Source organism: Sinohyriopsis cumingii, chromosome 1 (genome assembly GCF_028554795.1).
Source record: "Sinohyriopsis cumingii isolate HCF-2022 chromosome 1, ASM2855479v2, whole genome shotgun sequence".
NCBI lineage: Eukaryota > Metazoa > Mollusca > Bivalvia > Unionida > Unionidae > Sinohyriopsis > Sinohyriopsis cumingii.
The window spans coordinates 163727177-163751640 of record NC_142961.1 but is presented as its reverse complement, the minus strand read 5'-3'; the positions used below and the strand labels follow the sequence as shown (position 1 = coordinate 163751640).

The window sequence follows — 24464 nt, the reverse complement described above, 5'->3', positions numbered from 1 at the left end:
AATAAGACCTAAATTGGTTATTCAGCCCTTAGCAAATCATGTGTCTGACTGGTTGATGGGCTCTTTCATGATTCCAAGTAATATTTTGAGTAAACAAAAACACTTCATAACCAGCTAGCCAATAGTTAGTATCAAAATATCAATACAAAAAATTCTGTCATGATACTAATTGTGTTATGGTGGTGCAGTGATACTAATTGTAATATGGTGTCATGATTCTAATTGCGTTATGGTGGTGCAGTAATACTAATTGTAATAAGGTGGTGTCATGATACTAATTTTGATATGGTGCTGTCATGGTACTAATTGTAATATGGTGATGTAATGATACTAACTGTGATGTGGTGGTGTCATGATACTAATTGTGTTATGGTGGTGTAGTGATACAAATTTTGATATGGTGTATAATGATACTAATTGTGTTATGGTGGTATCATGATACAAATTATGATATGGTGGTGTAATGATACATACTGATATACAGATTATTGTTACACCATTATTTATGGACAGATGGCAGCAATATAATTGGCTCTCTTTCGGCAACACAAGAGGGCATAAAAAAGAAAAGTAGGAAAGAAGATAGAGAAAAAATATGAGAAAAAGGAAGAAAGAACAAATAACAATAGACAAAATTTAAGAAAAACAACAAGTCCAAATGAAAATAAGAGAATGAATATAGGAAGAGAAATAACAGCTTACCTCCGGGCAAGCCTGCTTTATTGGCTTTTTCAATCCTGTACTGGTATACATGGAGGGTAAACAAGAGGTGAGATGACCGCCCTTCATCTTCATCTAAAAAAATGGAGAGAAAAACCAAGCCTTCAAATGATTGTCATTCTTAAGAACACTACATGCTCAGAAAGTTTCTTTTAGAGTCTGGCAGTTTGTATGATTGAATGAGGGGGTGGAGGTAAAGGAGATTTTCTGTTTAAAAGCGGTAAGTCTCGATCAATACCATTCATGGATTAGAAGGACACTGGGGCAGCCACTGCTGCTCATGTTGCCATAGTAACAAAGCCCTTGTCAAGTGTTGGTAATTATTACAAATTTTTCACTCATTCCAGAAGTTAGAAAACTTCTAATGTACAGGAAGTATCACCAATTTCATGATGCAGTCATTTGAAAATGTAACCTCATGGAACACATGACAAAAGACATGATCTTTGAATATTACAAAATAAAGCTGAATTTCAAAAATACAAAGCTGGAAAATATAAAAAGAAGACAAAGTAAGCCTTTTAGATGAATACCTTATCATTAAGCCATAAATGTTATTATCATCCATCTAGCAGATTAAAATGAAAAAGAATTTCACATTTTAATGCAAAGTAAACTATTAGTATTTAGCACCAATCTGAAGTAGCTGGAAGAATAAATAAGCTTGTCCCATCTATGAAAAAAGCTTGTCCCATCTACATAAATAAGCCTGTCCCATCTACATAAATAAGCCTGTCCCATCTATGTAAACAAGCTTGTTGCATCTATGTAAATAAGCCTGTCCCATCTACATAAATAAGCCTGTCCCATCTATGTAAACAAGCTTGTTGCATCTATGTAAATAGCCTGTCCCATCAATGTAAATAAGCCTGTCCCATCAACATAAATAAGCCTGTCCCATCTATGTAAATAAGCCTGTCCCATCTACATAAATAAGCCTGTCCCATCTACGTAAACAAGCTTGTTGCATCTATGTAAACAGCCTGTCCCATCAATGTAAATAAGCCTGTCCCATCTACATAAATAAGCCTGTCCCATCTACATAAATAAGCTTTATCAATTTACATAAATTAACTTTTCCCGTCTGCGTTAATAAGCTTGTCACATCTACGTAAATAAGCTTGTCTCCTATCTATATAACAGATGTTTCAAATAAAAAAGTGAACATTAACTAGCATACCTGCAGCTGATCGTGATGCAAGAGCTGCATCCAGATAATAAGCTGCTCGATCTGCTGAAGGGGCACGTAACTCTGACTGGTTCTCCAGCTGTGTTCCACAGATTGGATCATCCCTCAAATACACACCAGGAGCAGTCCCAATACCACTTTCTGTACCTTGAAATAAATAAGACACCAATTTTAAGTTGAAAGATAAGATACTTCAGACAGAACTTTTATGTACAGTACTCTGAGAACATGGATACAGAAATTGCTTCTGAACAGTCATTTGGGATCATAGATACAGAAGGTGCTTCTGTACTGTCATTTGTGATCATGGATACTTGAAGTGCTTCTGTACAGTCATTTGGGATAATGGATACAGAAAGTGCTTCTGTATGGTCATTTGTGATCATGGATACTTGAAGTGCTTCTGTACAGTCATTTGGGATAATGGATACAGAAAGTGCTTCTGTATGTTCATTTGAGATGATGGACAAACCCTGTCTTAGTAGTAATGTAAGAGATTAATGTGTACATGCTGTATTTGCCACATCACAAAGTGTCACATGAAAAGTATTTTTTTCTTTACTCCTAAATCCATCTGACACATCATGTTTGTAAAATACATCAGACACATCATGTTTGTAAAATCCATCTGACACATCATGTTTGTAAAATACATCTGACAAATCATGTTTGTAAAATACATCTGACAAATCATGTTTGTAAAATACATCTGACACATCATGTTTGTAAAATCCATCTGACACATCATGTTTGTAAAATATGTTTGTAAAATACATCTGACAAATCATGTTTGTAAAATACATCTGACACATCAGGTTTGTAAAATACATCTGACACATCATGTTTATAAAATACATCTGACACATCATGTTTGTAAAATACATCTGACATACCAAGTTTGTAAAATACATGATTTCTAGTAAATCTTATCAAAGAAGATCAGTGGCAATATTTCTTTCAGATTTTACTCGTTACTGAAATGACAATGCAATTAATTTCCTACTGGGAATGTGATGAACTGTAGTAGTACAATTCATTTTTTAATGCTAACTGTAGGATTTGTATTGTGTGTGTGTGTGTGTGTGTGAGAGAGAGAGAGAGAGAGAGAGAGAATATATGACAATGCTAAGTCTGTCAGGTACTTTGTTTGTTATTATAGGCTGTTGATAATGCTAAGTCTGTCAGGTACTTTGTTTGTTATTATAGGCTATTGATAATGTTAAGTCTGTCAGGTACTTTGTTATTGTTGGCTACTGATAATGCTAAGTCTGTCAGGTACTTTGTTATTGTAGGCTGTTGATAATGCTAAGTCTGTCAGGTACTTTGTTATTATAGGCTGTTGATAATGCTAAGTCTGTCAGGTACTTTGTTATTATAGGCTGTTGACAATGCTAAGTCTGTCAGGTACTTTGTTATTATAGGCTGTTGATAATGCTAAGTCTGTCAGGTACTTTGTTATTATAGGCTGTTGATAATGCGAAGTCTGTCAGGTACTGTTATTATAGGCTGTTGATAATGCTAAGTCTGTCAGGTACTTTGTTATTATAGGCTGTTGATAATGCGAAGTCTGTCAGGTATTGTTATTATAGGCTGTTGATAATGCTAAGTCTGTCAGGTACTTTGTTATTATAGGCTGTTGATAATGCGAAGTCTGTCAGGTATTGTTATTATAGGCTGTTGATAATGCTAAGTCTGTCAGGTACTTTGTTATTATAGGCTGTGGACATTCCCTTTGATGATAAGATGACTTTAAATTACTCAATTCAAAATAACTTGAAGATGAGACAAATCTGCATTGTGTTATTCAGAATAAATTGGGAAATGGCGCTTGAAAAGTTTATTCTCACTTCCAGGTTTTGGAAGCTAGCGTACCAGTAAGCTCCACCCTCTTCATCAGTTATCCAATACGTCGTAAGTGTACCGTCTCTTCATCAATTACCCAAAACAGGGTAAGTGAAGTGTCTCTTAATCAATTATCCAATACAGGGTAAGTGTGCCGTCTCTTCATCAATTATCCAATACAGGGTAAGTGAAGTGTCTCTTAATCAATCATCCAATACAGGTTAAGTGCGCTGTCTTGTCATCAGTTATCTAATACAGAGTAAGTGTACTATCTCCTAATCATTTATCCAATACAGGGTAAGTGTATTCTCTTGTCATCAATTATCCAATACAGGGTAAGTGTACTGTCTATTAATCAATTATCCACTATAGGGAAAGTGTACTGTCTTGTCATCAATTATCCAATACAGGGTAGGTGTACTGTCTGTTTATTATCCAATACAAGGTAAATGTACTGTCTTGTCATATATTATCCAATCCAGGGTAAGTGCACTGTCTTGTCATCAATACATGGTAAGTGTACTGTCTTGTCATCAATACAGGGTAAGTGAACTGTCTTTTCATCAATTATCCAATACATGGTAAGTGCACAGTTTCTTAATTAATTATCAATTACAGGGTAAGTGTACTGTCTCTTCATCAGTTATCCAATACTGGGTAAGTGTACTGTCTTGTCAACAAGTATCCAATACAGGGTAAATGTATTGTCTCTTCATCAATTATCCAATACAGGGTAAGTGTACTGTCTTGTCATCAATTATCCAATACAGGGTAAGTGTACTGTCTTGTCATTAATACAGGTTAAGTGTCTATCTTGTTATCAGTACATGGTAAGTGTACTGTCTCTTAATCAATTATTCAATATAGGGTAAGTGCACTGTCTCATCAATTATCCAATATAGGGTAAGTGTATTGTCTTGTCATTAATACAGGTTAAGTGTCTGCCTTGTCATCAGTACATGGTAAGTGTACTATCTCTTAATCAATTATCCAATACAGGGTAAGTGCACTGTCTCTTCATCAATTATCCAATACTGGGTAAGTGTACTGTCTTGTCATCAACTGTCCAATACTGGGTAAGTGTACTGTCTTGTCAACAAGTATCCAATACAGGGTAAATGTATTGTCTCTTCATCAATTATCCAATACAGGGTAAGTGTACTGTCTTGTCATCAATTATCCAATACAGGGTAAGTGTACTGTCTTGTCATTAATACAGGTTAAGTGTCTATCTTGTCATCAGTACATGGTAAGTGTACTGTCTCTTAATCAATTATCCAATACAGGGTAAGTGTACTGTCTTGTCATTAATACAGGTTAAGTGTCTGTCTTGTCATCAGTACATGGTAAGTGTACTATCTCTTAATCAATTATCCAATACAGGGTAAGTGAAGTGTCTCTTAATCAATCATCCAATACAGGTTAAGTGCGCTGTCTTGTCATCAGTTATCTAATACAGAGTAAGTGTACTATCTCCTAATCATTTATCCAATACAGGGTAAGTGTACTCTCTTGTCATCAATTATCCAATACAGGTTAAGTGTCTATCTTGTCATCAGTACATGGTAAGTGTACTGTCTCTTAATCAATTATCCAATACAGGGTAAGTGTACTGTCTTGTCATTAATACAGGTTAAGTATCTGTCTTGTCATCAGCACATGGTAAGTGTACTGTCTCTTAATCAATTATCCAATACAGGGTAAGTGTACTGTCTTGTCATTAATACAGGTTAAGTGTCTGTCTTGTCATCAGTACATGGTAAGTGTACTATCTCTTAATCAATTATCCAATACAGGGTAAGTGAAGTGTCTCTTAATCAATCATCCAATACAGGTTAAGTGCGCTGTCTTGTCATCAGTTATCTAATACAGAGTAAGTGTACTATCTCCTAATCATTTATCCAATACAGGGTAAGTGTACTCTCTTGTCATCAATTATCCAATACAGGGTAAGTGTACTGTCTATTAATCAATTATCCACTATAGGGAAAGTGTACTGTCTTGTCATCAATTATCCAATACAGGGTAGGTGTACTGTCTGTTTATTATCCAATACAAGGTAAATGTACTGTCTTGTCATATGTTATCCAATCCAGGGTAAGTACACTGTCTTGTCATCAATACATGGTAAGTGTCCTGTCTTGTCATCAATACAGGGTAAGTGAACTGTCTTTTCATCAATTATCCAATACATGGTAAGTGCACAGTTTCTTAATTAATTATCAATTACAGGGTAAGTGTACTGTCTCTTCATCAGTTATCCAATACTGGGTAAGTGTACTGTCTTGTCAACAAGTATCCAATACAGGGTAAATGTATTGTCTCTTCATCAATTATCCAATACAGGGTAAGTGTACTGTCTTGTCATCAATTATCCAATACAGGGTAAGTGTACTGTCTTGTCATTAATACAGGTTAAGTGTCTATCTTGTCATCAGTACATGGTAAGTGTACTGTCTCTTAATCAATTATTCAATATAGGGTAAGTGCACTGTCTCATCAATTATCCAATACAGGGTAAGTGTACTGTCTTGTCATTAATACAGGTTAAGTGTCTGTCTTGTCATCAGTACATGGTAAGTGTACTATCTCTTAATCAATTATCCAATACAGGGTAAGTGCACTGTCTCTTCATCAATTATCCAATACAGGGTAAGTGTACTGTCTTGTCATCAACTGTCCAATACTGGGTAAGTGTACTGTCTTGTCATTAATACAGGTTAAGTGTCTGTCTTGTCATCAGCACAGGGTAAGTGCACTGTCTCTTAATAAATTATTCAATACAGGGTAAGTGTGCTGTCTCTTCATCAATTACTCAGTACAGGGTAAGTGTACTGTCTTGTCACCAGTACAGGGTAAGTGCACTGTCTCTTAATCAATTATCCAATACAGGGTAAGTGTGCTGTCTCTTCATCAATTATTGCTGTCTCTTCATCAATTACCCAGTACAGGGTAAGTGTGCTGTCTTGTCATCAATTATCCAGTACAGGGTAAGTGTACTGTCTTGTCATCAATTATCCAATACAGGGTAAGTGTATAGTCTTGTCATCAATTATCCAATACAGGGTAAGTGTATAGTCTTGTCATGAATTATCCAATACATAGTAAGAGAACTGTCTTGTCATCAGTTATCCAATCAGAGTAAGATAACTGTCTTGTATTCAATTTTCCAGTACAGGGTAAGTATGATCCTGATGAGGCCAGCAATGTTAGACACATATGGGTGTGATGAAGGAGTCAATATTAAATACAGATGGTTGGGATGAAGGAGTCAATATTATATACAGATGGGTGGGATGAAGGAGTCAATATTATATACAGATGGGTGGGATGAAGGCGTAAATATTAAATACAGATGGTTGGGATGAAGGAGTCATTACTATATACAGATGGGTGTGATGAAGGAGTCAATATTAAATACAGATGGTTGGGATGAAGGACTCAATATTATATACAGATGGGTGGGATGAAGGAGTCAAAAATATAAAATACAGATGGATGGGATGAAAGAGTAAATTAATATTAAATTCAGATGTGTGGGATGAAAGAGTAAACTAATACTGAATACAGATGGATGGGATGAAAGAGTCAATTAATATTAAATACAGATGGGTGGGATGAAAGAGTCAATTAATATTAAATACAGGTGGGTGGGATGAGAGAGTCAATTAAGATTAAATACAGATGGGTGGGATGAAGGAGTCAATTAATATTAAATACAGATGGGTGGGATGAAAGCGTCATTTAATATTGAATACAGATAGGTGGGATGAAAGTCAATTAATCCTAAATGCAGATGGGTGGGATGAAGGGGTCAATTAATACTGTAGCATTAATTGTCTCAGAAGACACATAATATCATAAACACATTTCATTAATTAAAAGCAAATAGCACTAATACTAACACATCACCCTTGCAACTGCATAGAATAAACACATTTACTGTAGTCATTTAGGACAGACTGCAAGAGATATAGATGCAATCATTATTCAACGACTCTGTCCATAAAATACAATGAGTTAGGTATCCTCTCATATAATAACTAAACATTGAAACTTGTGTTCGTTTAAAAAGCACAATATGTACATTCAAAGAGTCAAATAGTTTTGTAACATATACTTTTATCTTATACAAGGAATAGATGATAGTGCATTTAAAGTGCATTTAAAATGAATAATCTACTTAGAAACAATCTCTATCATATTCAGCTACAAATTCTCTGTACTTACACAAACACAATTATTAAAATCCCCACCATTACAATGAAAACAAATCCAAAGATTCAATAACATATACATTTACTGCCTGTGTATGTTCCATCCGTCCCTTTATGAGTAGACTGAATGTTTTGTCATTCTTTTTTTTTTGGGGGGGGGGGGTATTCTATCGGTCCTTTCATCCTATCTGAATGCATTTCTCTTGTTCACTAGACTTCTGTATATAGCATTATTATTCTGAATGCATTTCTCTTTTCTCTTGTTCACTAGACTTTTGTATATAGCATTTTTTATTCTGTTCTGTTCTTTATTAAGAAGACCTATTAACCCTGAAGATTATCATTTTGTTCTGAAATCTTAATGCAAGCTGTTAGTTGTTTGTTGAAAGAAGTAAAATTGCCAAATCTTATGACTGATACTAAATACAGTAACATGAATAGCCATTCTCAGGAAGTGGGCCAATGACAGTGTGAGAGATAATTCAGTAAAAATACAGTTCTCAGGAAGTGGGTGAATGACAGTGCCAGAGATTGTATAGTAACATGAATACAGTTCTCAGGAAGCGGGTCAATGATAGTGTGACAGATTGTAAAGTAACATGGGTACAGTTCACAGGAAATGGGTCAATGACAGTGCCCGATATTGTATAGTAACATGAATACAGCTCTCAGAAGTGGTCAATGATAGTGTGACAGATTGCATAGTAACATGGATACAGTTCTTAGGAAGTGGGTCAATGACACTGCCAGAGATTGTATAGTAACATGAATACAGTTCTCAGGAAGTGGGTCAATGACAGTGCCAGAAATCTATAGTAATATGAATACAGTTCTCAGGAAGTAGGTCAATGATAGTGTGACAGATTGCATAGTAACATGGATACAGTTCTCAGGAAGTGGGTCAATGACAGTGCCAGAGATTGCATAGTAACATGAATACAGTTATTAGGAAGTGGGTCAATGACACTGCCAGATATTGTATAGTAACATGAATACAGTTCTCAGGAAGTGGGTCAATGACAGTGCCAGAGATTGCATAGTAACATGAATACAGTTCTTAGGAAGTGGGTCAATGACACTGCCAGATATTGTATAGTAACATGAATACAGTTCTCAGGAAGTGGGTCAATGACAGTGCCAGAGATTGCATAGTAACATGAATACAGTTATTAGGAAGTGGATAAATGACAGTGCCAGAGATTATTTAGCAACATGAATACAGTTCTCAGGAAGTGGGTCATTGATAGTGTGAGAGGTTGTATAATAACATGAATACAGTTCTCAAGAAGCGGGTCATTGATTTTGTGAGAGGTTAATGCAATACAAGACAAACAACATATACTGTATTATTGCCAAAGGTCTGCTAAATGGTATTGTGGAATGTCAACTAGCTGGTACAGTGGAAGGTCAACTGGTGTAATGGAAGGTCAACTGTCTGGTATAGTGGAATGTCAACTAATTGGTATAGTGGCAGGTCAACTAATTGGTTAAGTGGAAGGTCTACTTAGTATAGTGGAAGGTCAACTAATTGGTAAAGTGGAAGGTTAACTAATTGGTATAGTGGAAGGTCAACTAATTGGTATAGTGGAAGGTCAACTAATTGGTATAGTGGAAGGTCAACTAATTGGTATAGTGGAAGGTTAACTAATTGGTATAGTGGAAGGTCAACTAATTGGTATAGTGAAAGGTCAACTAATTGGTATAGTGGAAGGTCTACTTGGTATAGTGGAAGGTCAACTAATTGGTATAGTGGAAAGTCAGTTAATTGGTAAAGTGGAAGGTCAATTGATTGGTAAAGTGGAAGGTCAATTGATTGGTAAAGTGGAAGGTCTACTTGGTATAGTGGAAGGTTAACTAACTGGTGTAGTGGAATATCAACTAATTGGTATAGTGGAAGTTCAACTGATTGATAAAGAGGAAGGTCTACTTGGTAAAGTGGAAGGTCATCTAATTGGTAAAGTGGAAGGTCATCTAATTGGTAAAGTAGAAGGTCAACTGATTGGTAAAGAGGAAGGTCTACTTGGTAAAGTGGAAGGTCAACTAATTGGTAAAGTGGAAGGTCAACTGATTGGTAAAGAGGAAGGTCTACTTGGTAAAGTGGAAGGTCAACTAATTGGAAAAGTGGAAGGTCAACTGATTGGTATAGTGGATTGCATTATGACATTTGTTGACTACCAGGTAGATACTTTCACAAGGTTAAACTGAACAATGCTTGTGCTCTTTGAAGTGCATTACATCCTTTGAAGAAAATATTTCTTTTATTCAAATCTGAATTTTCAGTTTTATTTGAACAGATAATTTGCTCAACTGCACAATATTTTGTAAATTGTATGGTATCACTTAATTGGTGGATCAGCAGTGCCCCCCCCCAATCTCCTGCTGAAAAAGCTGGCAAGTAGGATAGATACAAGTGCATACATGCACACAAGTACATTTATGCATGTAGTGTGTTCTGAAATTAATGTACCCAACGGGAAGAAGATTAACATTGATGCAAAATTCATATTACAGATATATTTGCATAAGTGAGAAATACCCATTTGTCTAAGTTCATTTACATTATATACTTGCATATAAGTAAAGTCCAACAGCAAACAACATGAACTCTAATCAGTTGTCACATAATGAACCACTGCAGATCACTGTCCTATGCAATGGTAGATCTGGGTCTGTTTAGTTGGATCTGACTTATAAGCAAGTACATACAGCATTTTATACATGATGCTTTTAATGTAGACTGCATAACAGTAAGAGAGAAGTAGTACATGTATTGTACAGCAGTAACAGAGAGGTAGTACATGTATTGTACAGCAGTAACAGGGAGGTAGTACATGTATTGTACAGCAGTAACAGAGAGGTAGTACATGTATTGTACAGCAGTAACAGAGAGGTAGTACATGTATTGTACAGCAGTAACAGACAGGGAGTACTGTATAACATTAACAGGAATTTATTTAATAATGTATAACAGTAACAGAGAGGTGGTACATGTATTGTACAGCAGTAACAGAGAGGTAGTACATGTATTGTACAGCAGTAACAGAGAGGTAGTACATGTATTGTACAGCAGTAACAGGGAGGTAGTACATGTATTGTACAGCAGTAACAGAGAGGTAGTACATGTATTGTACAGCAGTAACAGGGAGGTAGTACATGTATTGTACAGCAGTAACAGGGAGGTAGTACTGTATAACATTAACAGGGATTTATTTAATAATGTATAACAGTAACAGAGAGGTAGTACATGTATTGTACAGCAGTAACTGGGAGGTAGTACTGTATAACATTAACAGGGATTTATTTAATAATGTATAACAGTAACTAATGATGGTACTGCAAATTCATATTTCCACTCTGTCACTTATAAATCCCTCAAGACAAAAGTTTGTTTTGTTATTGGATTCCTTATTTTCTGTTTGATCCACCAAGTAATTTCATATCATATTTGGTATAACTTAAAATAAAAACTGGACAGTCATAAAAAAGAATTGTTCATTCACATCCAATCAGAACATTCAACCACTGAAAAACAAATTATACATTAATTTGTATTACATCAGAAATTCCATGATCATAAAAGGTTATATATAATAAATAAGTAAACCATATACGACCAGAACCATTCAAATAATTGCCTTTGCTCAGAGATCACCTGTTAACAATGGTTTTCTAATTTAACACTGGGCAAATTTCCTATATAAATATCCTGCATGTAATGGTTACCTGCCTTAGGTGGTCAGTGGTCCAGTGTTTCCTAACCAATAAAGGGTTTCTCCCTGCCTTAAGCAGTCACTGCAATGTATGCACACTGACTGCTCTGACCATGCAAACTAAACTTTTAGCTTTATGAGGAAGGCATTGATTACATAAAGGCATATTGTGTGAATTGATGTGCAAACATCTTTTATCGTGCTTGAACTTACGTCAATAGTGTAGCTCATAGGTGTCAATATGTCTGACTCAAAGAAAGACAGTTTTTATGATTTGAGTTGAAGCAAATTGTTGGCTGGATGGTGGGAAATAGTTGTGTTATTGCAGCAGAAATTGGAGCTGCCTTTTATGCCAGTGTGATATGTATGGTTAGATATTGTCATATATCTTCCTTTGATTTAAAAGCTATCTCTGAAGAAAAAGTTTGTCTCTGAAAAGAGATATAAGTTACCTCCCTTTTCACTGGAGTCTGGGGACAACCAATACTTAAAATAGTCTGTGAAGACAGATAAAGTTTGGGTCATAGGTCATAAGGAATAAACATACATGGTTTCCTACAATTTCTTATGCACCACCCGTTTCTCACATAAGCCAGCTGTTTTCTGATGTTGGTGAGGTGACCAAATGGGTATCCAGATATTGTTTTAAAGCATGAACAGCCATTTCCATGCCTAACTTGTAGAAGCTGACCGACCTCGGTTTACAGTCCTGTTTAAGTCAGTCATATGGAATCATTGTTTGTCACAGTGATGATTTCATTTATTGGATGGATTTAAGGGAGGAGGATACAGTTATGGTACATTAATTTGGAAGAGAGCAACATATACACATAATTATGATTTTGGTAAATTTCCCAAATCTGAATGTGGATTTAATTCCCACCATCTAAATGAGGATTTAATTTCCACAATCTGAATGTGGATTTAATTCCCACCATCTAACTGAGTATTTAATATCCACCATCTGAGGATTTAAATCCCACCATTTGAATGTGGACTTAATTCCCACCATCTGAGGACTTAAATTCCACAATCTGAATTGGATTTAATTCCCACCATCTGAGTATTTAATATCCACCATCTAACTGAGGATTTAATTCCCACCATTTGAATATGGACTTACTTCCCACCATCTAATCAGGATTTAATTCCCACCGTCTGATCCACCTCAATCCTCATTATAATTAGTGGATCTTGTTCATAATTGGAACTTGCCTGAGATCTTGTTTACTACAAGCTTACATACCATACCTTGTCAACATGTGATCAACAATATGGCCTCTAGAGTTTTCACAAGTGTTGTGAATCAAAATGCAATGAAGTTACCCATAAACAAAATCATTTAATATCTCAGTGATATAAGCTTACATACCAAAACTGATCAGAAATGTGGTCTCTAGTGTATTCACAATCTCAGCAAATCAACAAGCATTGAAGTTACTTGTGAAAAAAATCATTTGAGATCTCAATGATATCAGTTTACAAACAAAACCTGATCAGAAATATGGCCTTTGGAGTCTTGACAACATCAGCTAATCAGATGCAAGATTACCTCATTATAATGCATGGATGTTGTGTATCAATGAATGCATCTGCGGTCTTGATGATCCAAGCTTACAAATCAAATCTGATGCGAAATATGGCTTCATGATTTTTAAAAAGCTCAGCCAATCAGATGCAAGATCACCTGATATATCTCACTTATATCTAAACTCCAGCAAGATAAAGGTGATGCAAGCATTTATTCCAAGTATTAACAAAATCTGATTTAAAAACATGGCCTCCCAAGAGATAAGAAGCAAATGTTGATGAATGGATGATGGAATGCCACAAGCTAACTAGACCGTATGGCTAGGTGAGCTAAAAATTATTCTAAATGACATACTTTTATATTTTATTTTTTACCATGATGAAAACAAAGAACATTTTCTAAACACAATTACTTTCTTCCCTTTGTTTTCAATTCAATGACTGACATTAGATAATGCATTAACCAGCAAAACTGAAAACAAAACTGTCCAAGATAAATTCAAATGTATCTTAACATTACTGGAATGTATCTGGTATTTGTCTTATTTTCCCTGTGTATTTTCACCTAAATTCCATTTAGACTGACATGGGAGGTGTACATTACACAACCTGATGATTCCTTCCACCCATCAATAATTAGAAGCACATGGCCAATAGGGGTCTGGGCTACCATGAAGAAAGCCATACATCATAACATTAGGCCTAATGAAAGCATCTCAATAACTGACATCTAACCCTGATGTACATTTCAGTCATACTTTGTATTTCTTTGACAATTACACTCAAGTGAAAGCAGCAAATAGCCTTCAAGTGTATGGCTGTTTAAAACAATGTATTCCCACATAAAATGTGAAAAGGTTGTAATCTAATTTTCTCGAGTGGATGACAAGTGTCATTGGCTTTTTTCAAATGTGTCTGTTTAAAATACAAAATCCCCATAATTTAATTTAAGCTCTCAGTAATCCAGACAGTCTTGATGCTCAATTATCAAATTGAAAGAAAAAAATCAAATATAATAATCTAAATAAAAAGCAGCAGTAAGTCAAGCTCCATCATGCCAATCCTTTTTTAATGAACTGAACTAAGCTTATCTATAGTGAGTCTTCCTCTGGGGGAAAAATTCAGTAGAGGGTGGGGGATAGGAGAAAAATAGTTAAACTGTTATATTAGGGAACACCACTAATCCATTGTATAAAGGCGGTTTATTTGGCATGTTAGCAAAAAGAAACATGCTGTGTGTATGTCACATTTTCCTGCTTTCTACCCATTTTTGGCCCCCAAAATCAGTCTGCTTATGGCAGCTCTGCTTGATTCAGAAACTAATTATGATTCCTCAAAATAAAAATAAAATTTCTTGAACTTTAACATGTTCTTGGTGAATAAATGTATGCAGATGAAGAATTTCAAGTTTATCAGCTCTAGAATTCCATGTACTACTGTATCCCCAAAATAATTATCTCTCCAAACACCCCTCTAGTACTCCATGGACTATGCCCATAAACACTAAAACTCTCCAACCACCACACGTACTCCATGAACTATCCCCAAAATGCTAGAACTCTGCAACCACTGCTCTAATACTCAAAGAACTATCCCCAGAACACTAGAACTCTCCAACCACCCCTCTAGTACTCCATGAACTATCCCCAAAATACTAGAACTCTCCAACCAGCTCTCTACTACTCCATGAACTATCCCCAAAACACCAGAACTATCCAACCAGTTCTCTAGTGTTCCATGGACTACCCCTCAAACATTAGAACTCAACAACCAGCTATCTAGTACTTCATGGACTATCCCCAAAACACTAGAACTCTCCAACCACCTCTCTAATACTCCAAGAACTATCCCCAAAACATTAGACTCTCCAACCAGCTCTCTACTACTCCTTGGACTATCCCAAAAATGACTAGAGCTCTCTAACCACCCCTCTAGTACTCCATGGACTATCCCCCCAAACACTAGAACTCTCCAACCACCTATCTAGTAATTCAAGAACAATCTCCAAAACACTAGAACTCTCCACTCACCCCTCTAGTACTCCATGAATTATCCCCAGAACATTAGAACTCTCCAACCACCTCTCTAGTACTCCAAGAACTATCTCCAAAACACTAGAACTCTCCAACCACCCCTCAAGTACTCCAAGGACTAGCCCTAAAACACTAGAACTCTCCAATCATGCCACAATCAATGCTACTTTTATTGGGTTCAGTGAGGGAACTTTAGATAAATAGATGCTGAAAAAAGGTAATTTAAAAAGTCTTGTAACAAATGCCAGGTATGATCACTGCTTTTTTATATATAAATAAGTGATCATTTTTCCCTAATGGGTTATCATTTTTTCCTAATGGGAATCTCTTTTACAGAAAGACTTTGCTTGCAGAGTAACACAGCATATTAATTCTAATTGAAAGTGAAGAGGAAGATGATATGATAAGAGGAGATCCCACTGGGACCCTCTTTGTACAAAAATCTTTCTCTTAACATGCCAATGTAAATTTATTTGTTAAAGTGAATTTGCATCCTCTGACTTTTTTGAATTAATTTTATTCTACTTGAACGAACAGAAAACAAACTGAATTTGCTACCCAAAATTTTCTTGTGAGTTTAATTGCAAGAATTCATTATCAGCATTTGGGAGATGTTTGCCTATCCTATTGAGTTAGCTCAGCATCATGCACAGTGAAATACCAACATCTTTTGATTGTAAATTATTTTTCAAGATTTCATACAACACAAATACCAATCTTCTAATGCATTATTTGACAATACATCACTGTCTGCATGCTATTCTCAGTTGCAGATACATTGTATATAGTACATTATACAGTGTACATAATATTTAGCACATTATTCAGTGTACATTATATATATATATATATATATATATATATATATATATATATATATATATATATATATATATATATATATATATATATATATAGTACATTATACAGGGGGCCCCGAGTGGCCGAGTGGTCTAAAGCGCTCTCCGTTACGGATCACTGCCATCTCACCTCTGTCTTCGTAGGTTCGAGTCTCGGATTCGGCCAATGTGGGTATGTGAGAAAGCTTGCCAGTAGCTTCTTGAGGGTCGGTGGTTCTTTCCGGGGTTTTCCCGGGTTCTTCCTCTCCCATTAACACTGGCCGCCATGTATAGCCTATCGTGTGCTGAAAAATGGCGTTAAACCCTACAACAACAACAACAACAACAACTACACTATACAGTGTACATTATATATAGTACATTATACAGTGTACATTATATATAGTACATTATACAGTGTACATAATATTTAGCACATTATTCAGTGTACATTATATATATATATATATATATATATATATATATATATATATATATATATATATATATATATATAGTACATTATACAGTGTACATTATATATAGTGCATTATACAGTGTACATTATATTTAGTACATTATACAGTGTACATTATATATAGTACATTATTCAGTGTAAATGGGTACATTTGGTACGTTGTAGCGGTGATTTTAGGGCTTTGCAGGCCCGGTATGATATGAGGACAACAAACTCCCAAAATCTGATTTCTATATCACTGAAGAAATTCTGTGAAATATTCACAGAAACATACAGGTTTGTTCTTTGTTTACTTTTTATGAAAAAAAAATCTCTATTTTAAACATAAAGCTGAACATTTAATTTAAAAGGCGAATTTAGTAAGAATACAACTTGTGGGCCCTGTGTGATTGCAACTTTTGCACCTAGCTAAGGCTGCTACTGTATGTTGTAATGGAACACAGTCAAAGTAGTTAGTATATATATATATATATATATATATATATATATATATATATATATATATATATATATATATATATATATGTGTGTGTGTGTGTGTGTGTGTGTGTGTGTGTGGTAGGTTGTAACTGAACACAATCATAGCTGCTAGCACATTATATGGGTATATGCGGTAGGTTGTAATTTAACACCTTTAGGGGGAAAATAAATAACACTGCATTACACAACCTTATGAGTAAAATTCTGGATTTTTCCAAGTAAACAATTTAAATTATAAACAAGTTTACACAGTCTAACATTTTTATCAGTCTTCCAATAGTTGTTAAATGTTTGATACACTGTAATGCAAAAAGTCCTAATAGTTTTTTTCTCCATAAAAATCCAATAAATAAATATGATGAATTACTAATATGGTTCAGTGTTTGAACAATTTTTGTTTCTTCGCCTGAGTAAGTTACTTAGCAACCTACCTATCAATATATCCATCTACTCATGGCACATTTATATTAAATAATAAACATTTCTGTATTTTCATCTATTAAAATCTTTCTCTATACTTTATTTTCTGGCAATACTTTGTCTGATTCCTATGACCTAGCTACAAACAGGTCATCTTGATTTGCTGCTTCACAATTTTACAGAAATGTAATAACTCGACAAAAAAAAGGGAGAATTAGTATAAAAGACTAATAGGAACAAGAAAAGGGGAAGGAAACAATTTTATATTAAAATGCCTTCTTTGGGCATCTGAACTCGTTCCAAGGCACACAGTTTTGCCTTCTCTGGCAAACTGAACTTAAACTGGGCTGTCAGATTATTTGCCTGGTTGCCCAGTGAACTAAGGTCTGATTCTGAAATTTGTCAGACCCTGTTCCCATCATCAGTAATCAAATTGTCAAATAAATCCACCATATTTGTTATGCTTTGAAAAGAAGTTGGTAAAAGAATGTTTCGAAAAATAAATTGTGTTACGAGTTTCTAATTATGGCCGTTGATAAATAATGTGATTCAACTTAAATATCATCCAGTAATCATAATTCATAAATCACTCTAATTGGTGTTAGAACCCTTCAATTTAAATTCCTATTTCTCTTATAAATCAAACCAGTGTATACCAGTTGCAATTTTGATGAACATCGCAAATCAAATTTTCCATTAATGTAACTGAATTTCATTGCATAAGGAAACTCATTAATGAGACATTATATTGCATTATATTGCATGATTTACATTACATTTTTCATCTCTGCTCCAACAGCCAAATTGCAAAGCTGAAGTGGTGCTTTAATTTTTCTTCAAAGAAATGTAATACATGTGGTAAACTTTAGCACAAAATTACACATATTTTTGATAACTGATGAAGTCAAACCACTATAAGGATGGGAATGCACAAGATCAATGCTATAAAATCAGGAATTCCAGGCACACTGCCTGCCTATTAGTAAGTAATCAAGAGCTATCTTCCATGCATAGAGTCTGAGCCAAATAGGATGTTTTTAATGGAGATTCCCATTCTAGCTCTAATCAGAGCTAGTATCTAAAGAATACAGATAAGCTGCTTAAATGTATTCTTCTACTGCGATATGAACTGAATAAAACCTGAATGTTTCTCAGTCTAACTTGCATTATCAATGACTTTTGACAAGCACAACAGCAGTAGCAGCTATAATGATGACAAGAACAGCAGCAGTAAAGCTATGACGGTGACAAGAACAGCAGCAGTAAAGCTATGATGGTGACAAGAACAACAGCAATAACAGCTATGATGGTGACAAGAACAACAGCAATAACAGCTATGATGATAAATTATCGAAAGACTACCTGTTCAAAATGGTCATCTACAGGCCAAAACTTTTAATATTCATTTGTTCACAAATGGCATGAAAGAAACACATCAATAAAATTTTATTAAACCTAAGAGAAATGAGTTGAAATTATCACATTTGTTTTTAATATTCAGACAGCAAAATGTATTCATATTCTTCATATGGTGATGAGAAGGCAGAAAGGGGAAATAAAAAAAATAGCATCTAATTCATAAAACATCATTGGTTTCTAAAAATTAGTGAAACAACCTTTGTTTGCATCTTTTGTGTATGTAATGGTGCAAATCTTTTGTAGATGTCTTGTCATAGCACATTTTGTCATGGTCAGTGTGATATGTAACAATTAAATATTTTGTAGATGTCTTGTCACAGCATATTTTGTCATGGTCAGTGTGATATGTAACAATTAAATCTTTTGTAGGTGTCTTGTCATAGCACATTTTGTCATAGTCAGTGTGATATGTAACAATTAACTTTGACTATGGGCTAGACTTGCAATAAATTACTGCCTGCAAAGGATGGAATATGCTCCATTTGGGGGGAGGACTGAATTTAATTAGGACCTGCTTGGACAATGGTCTAACAGACATGTTGATGTTTAGGTCAAGCAGCAGAAGATGACAAAGTTGAGATGAACCAGAAACAATCTTGGGTAATTAAAAATAGGTGTCATAAAATACAATTATCCAGGAATAGTTAATAATAAAGGTGGACTAGAGAGAATTGTTCTGACTTTGATGGGTGTGTTAAAATTTTGGTTAATCCTGATTGGCTAAATTATAGAAGGGGATGTGTTTCCTACATAAAATTCAACGATTTAAGTAATTTCCCTAACAAAATTCAGCAGTCCATGTTATCTGCTGAATGGGAAGTCTGAAGAAATTTGAGGAAATTAACAAGCAATTTTTCTTGCTAAATAAATCATCCAAGGGATAGGGAGCTTGAAAGAATTTGAATGATCCAGAAGCAGAGAGTGATTTGGCTGCAAAGAAAGAGTGGTTCTAGAAAAGGCCCAAAGGTATTGTCCCAATCACATACTATATGCTCACTGATGTAAGTTTTAATCATTTGTTGAATTTATCTGTTTTAAATTCATACTTATATTTTCCTTGAGTTCAGAAATTAATCACGCATTCATGGTCATGAATGTTAAATGATTCATGCATTGTAATAATGTCATAAAATATTTCACTGATATGAATGTGTTTAGATTTAACGGTTGTATGTAACAGAAATCATGTATTGTAGGGATTTCATTCATTACTCTGATATGAACTGTGAGAATTAACTTATCTGTCTTAGATGATATGTATCATGTATGTTAAGAATTGACTTTACCATGTCTGTGTCAATTTATCACTAATTAGCAAATAATGTAGTTAAGACAAGACAAAGTCCATTATATCATTTTTGTAATAAAATTGTGAATTCTCTTAACTGAGAAGATTGATGTGTGTCGACCAGCTTCATTCAGCTAGTAATTTATAAACCACAGATGGACACAATAATTATCAAAGAGGTCTAGTTGTGTCATGGTTCCATTTATGAATGCTAACAACAGCTTGGAAAAAGACATTAATTTCATGTTAATACAATGGTGTATATGTATCAGGCTGTGACTCGACCATAGTGTTAGTCTGCTGAGTTACGATAAGACAATATCGAACATAGCAAGAGTGGGAATATTTGCTGACGCCAGAAAAAAACCTGACAAATATTTAGGTTGTGTTTTATTTATTTGTTGGAAAATAACTTCATGCTTGTGCTACACAGTGGGAAGGAGTGCTGACTACAACCAAGTTATGGTTATGACCTAAAGAGGTCGGGGGGGGGGGGAGAGAGAGAGAGAGAGAGAGAGAGAGAGAAGGAAAAAACTATGGCAATGATGACCTGTCTCTGACAGTGATTTGTAAAGGACAGGAAGCAACCAGGTTATGCTGACATGCTGGCAATTCAACCATTCACTTGATCCTATGATAAAATTTATTTTATTGGTATAACAGAATGGCTAACTGCATTTCACACAAATTTTGTAATTCTAATTCTAAAAGAAAGTGCATCATTCAAATGTCATTTTCAATTTCATTTTGTTCATTTAATTGATTAAACTGTTATATATTATATACGGAGGCTTGCGTTGTTCTATTCAATATCTCTGCTCAGACTTCTGTTATCCCATTCACTGATTCATATTTTATGTTATCAATTACTCAATCTGGCAAATAACACTATTGTCAATAGTCTCCTAGATAACGATAACCAAAGCACCATAACGGGTGGGGGATCATATTATATCACCCATGATAACAATAACCAAAGCACCAAAACAGGTAGGGATCATATTATATCACCCATGATAACAATAACCAAAGCACCATAACGGGTGGGGGATCATATTATATCACCCATGATAACAATAACCAAAGCACCAAAACAGGTAGGGATCATATTATATCACCCATGATAACAATAACCAAAGCACCATAACGGGTGGGGGATCATATTATATCACCCATGACAACAATAACCAAAGCACCATAACAGGTGGAGATCATATTATATCACCCATGATAACAATAACCAAAGCACCATAACGGGTGGGGGATCATATTATATCACCCATGATAACAATAACCAAAGCACCATAACGGGTGGGGGATCATATTATATCACCCATGATAACAATAACCAAAGCACCATAACGGGTGGGGATCATATTATATCACCCATGATAACAATAACCAAAGCACCAAAACAGGTGGGGATCATATTATATCACCCATGATAACAATAACCAAAGCACCATAACAGGTGGGGATCATATTATATCACCCATGATAACAATAACCAAAGCACCAAAACAGGTAGGGATCATATTATATCACCCATGATAACAATAACCAAAGCACCAAAACAGGTGGGGATCATATTATATCACCCATGATAACAATAACCAAAGCACCATAACAGGTGGGGATCATATTATATCACCCATGATAACAATAACCAAAGCACCAAAACAGGTAGGGATCATATTATATCACCCATGATAACAATAACCAAAGCACCAAAACAGGTAGGGATCATATTATATCACCCATGATAACAATAACCAAAGCACCAAAACAGATGGGGATCATATTATATCACCCATGATAACAATAACCAAAGCACCAAAACAGGTGGGGATCATATTATATCACCCATGATAACAATAACCAAAGCACCATAACAGGTGGGGATCATATTATATCACCCACACCCTAACAGCGTAATATCCATTCTAAGGGGGGGGGGGGGGGCGAAATGTGAAATATGGGGATGTGTAATATGGGGGTGGGGGAATGTGTGGATTTTATACATGAAAACAACAGCACCCTTGCAATGATACACTGCTTGAAGTCTACACTTGTGAAAATCCCAAAGCCACAGTAAATACTGTCAATTAAGTTTATGCATTATCATTAAGTTTATTGATGCTATAAACAATAACTTTTAACTGATCAATAATTCTTCTATCCAAACAAAAAGAACTTCCTCTCTGATCCATGAATGTAAGAACTTCTGTAATTTTTAATAAAGACCACAAAAAATGACACCAATGAAACAGCAAGCAAAACACCAAGTCTCAATTTATGAGCTAGTTACAACTCAACATGTTGCAGGATGCCACCATTATTCTGTGGAAACTATTCAGTAATTTTTGTTTTAAACCTAATATAGTCCAAAATCAGAAAAAATGCTGGTAAGAAAATCTATCTCCAAATCTTGAGACTTCTCAAAATTATACAACTAACATTGTTTTAAATAAAGAGTTTACAGATAAAGTGAATAATGACTGAATAACACTAAAACTGAATCAAAAACATTATGACTAGAGTGGAAAACTGCACATTTTTATGGTACACCAATTTATTATATATAGATGTTTTATAATTATTTACAATAAACAATATCTTGAAATATTTTTGTTACAAATTTCACCAATATCCTGCAGATTGTTAAATTCTGGGGGAAAATGTTTTGCTGGAGACAGAATCTTTTGGAAGCCCTGGTACAAAAATAAATCAATTGTTTGCCAAGTAATTCCAATTTGTGTATCATACTGAAACAGTATCTATGAACTCTGCCATAGCTTTTTATCCCCAGCCACAGCTTTGTATCCCTGGCAATTGAAAATTCTGACAACAACCTGTAGGCCTGACTCCTGAATTCCTCTGTGTGTATTTTACAGACTCTTTTAGCTGTAGCCATATTGTGCTTGACATATTCTTTCAATCTAAGAGCATTTCCAAACATGATTGGCTGCTATGTTGGCTGAGAGAATTTCCCAACAAGATTGGCTGCTATGTTGGCTGAGAGAATTTCCCAACAAGATTGGCTGCTATGTTGGTCTGTTATTGATAGACTGGCCATCCATATGGGTGGAATGTCAAACAAATGAAAGCACTCCAGCATCAATGTCAGAATACACAACCCATGCTGTCATAGAGACATTCTTCAACGATTCCTGTAAAATGTGTCAGAAGCTATTGTTGAAGTACCATACATTTTTAAATAATAAAGCCAAAAATGGAGCTGGAGTGACTTCTTTGTGATAAAATTTAGTTTGTGGCATCAGTTAATTGATTTCTTTCAGTAAGGAATTTTTTCTTCAAAATCCTGCATTTCTTAGAGCAACTGTATGCAAGAGATTTTGGTTGTTAAGGAACTGAAATGAAAATGTCAAAGTGACTACAGGCTGGATAGTCTGTTGTTCTTCAGGTTGCTGCTAGAATTTGGAATTCCCAGTCGGAAAAAGCCTGAAAGGGATACTGATGTCTTGTCTGTTAATGTCAAGGAGATTTGGAAAGGGTGTGTAGTGGTGCATTTTCAGGACAATGAAGCAGTTCCCCCATCTCATTAAATTTAATTTGAAAAAAAGGCATGCACATTTTTAGAACAATAAAACAGTTCCCCCATTTCATTTAATTTAATTTGAAAAAAAAGGCATGCACATTTTTAGGACAATAAAACAGTTCCCCCATTTCATTAAATTTAGGGGCCCCGAGTGGCCGAGTGGTCTAAAGCGCTGTCGTTACGGACCACTGCCATCTCACCTCTGTCTGCGTGGGTTCGAGTCTCGGATTCAGCCAATGTGGGTATGTGAGAAAGCTTGCCAGCAGCTTCTCGTGGGTCGGTGGTTCTTTCCGGGGTTTTCCCGGGTTCTTCCTCCACCACTGATACTGGCCGCCATATATGGCCTATCGTGTGCTGAAAAATGGCGTTAAACCCTACAACAACAACAACAACAACATCATTAAATTTAATTTGAAAAAGGGCATGCACATTTTTAAGACAATAAAACAGACCCCCTCCCATGTCACAAAAGTTTCAACAAAATCGTCCTCAAATTAAAATTTTAGGCTACATTATTTACATGGCTTCTATGCTACATTGTTTGCAAGGCATTAATGTAATATTTTTTACAAGGTCTTTATGTGATACTGTTTACAAGGTCTTTATGTGATATTGTTTACAAGGCCATTTAGTACAATATTAGCTTTGTTAACACTGCCAAAATCTGTGTCAATGAATTTATTCACTAATAAAGAAAGTAGACTTGTTTCATACATTACTAGTTGCCATGAAATTTTAGT

At 35.1% G+C, this 24464-nt stretch overlaps 1 protein-coding gene across 1 annotated transcript in view; it reads right to left on the bottom strand.

The window, feature by feature from the left end:
- Positions 1-24464, bottom strand: part of LOC149808290 (uncharacterized) — a 145644-nt gene that overhangs the window by 54709 nt on the left and 66471 nt on the right. The window contains exons 6-7 of the mRNA XM_089975662.1: positions 1901-2056; positions 703-795 (exon numbers count right to left, since the gene is read on the bottom strand). Coding sequence (XP_089831788.1) covers positions 703-795; positions 1901-2056 — 249 coding nt within the window. The remainder of the gene's footprint in view (positions 1-702; positions 796-1900; positions 2057-24464) is intronic.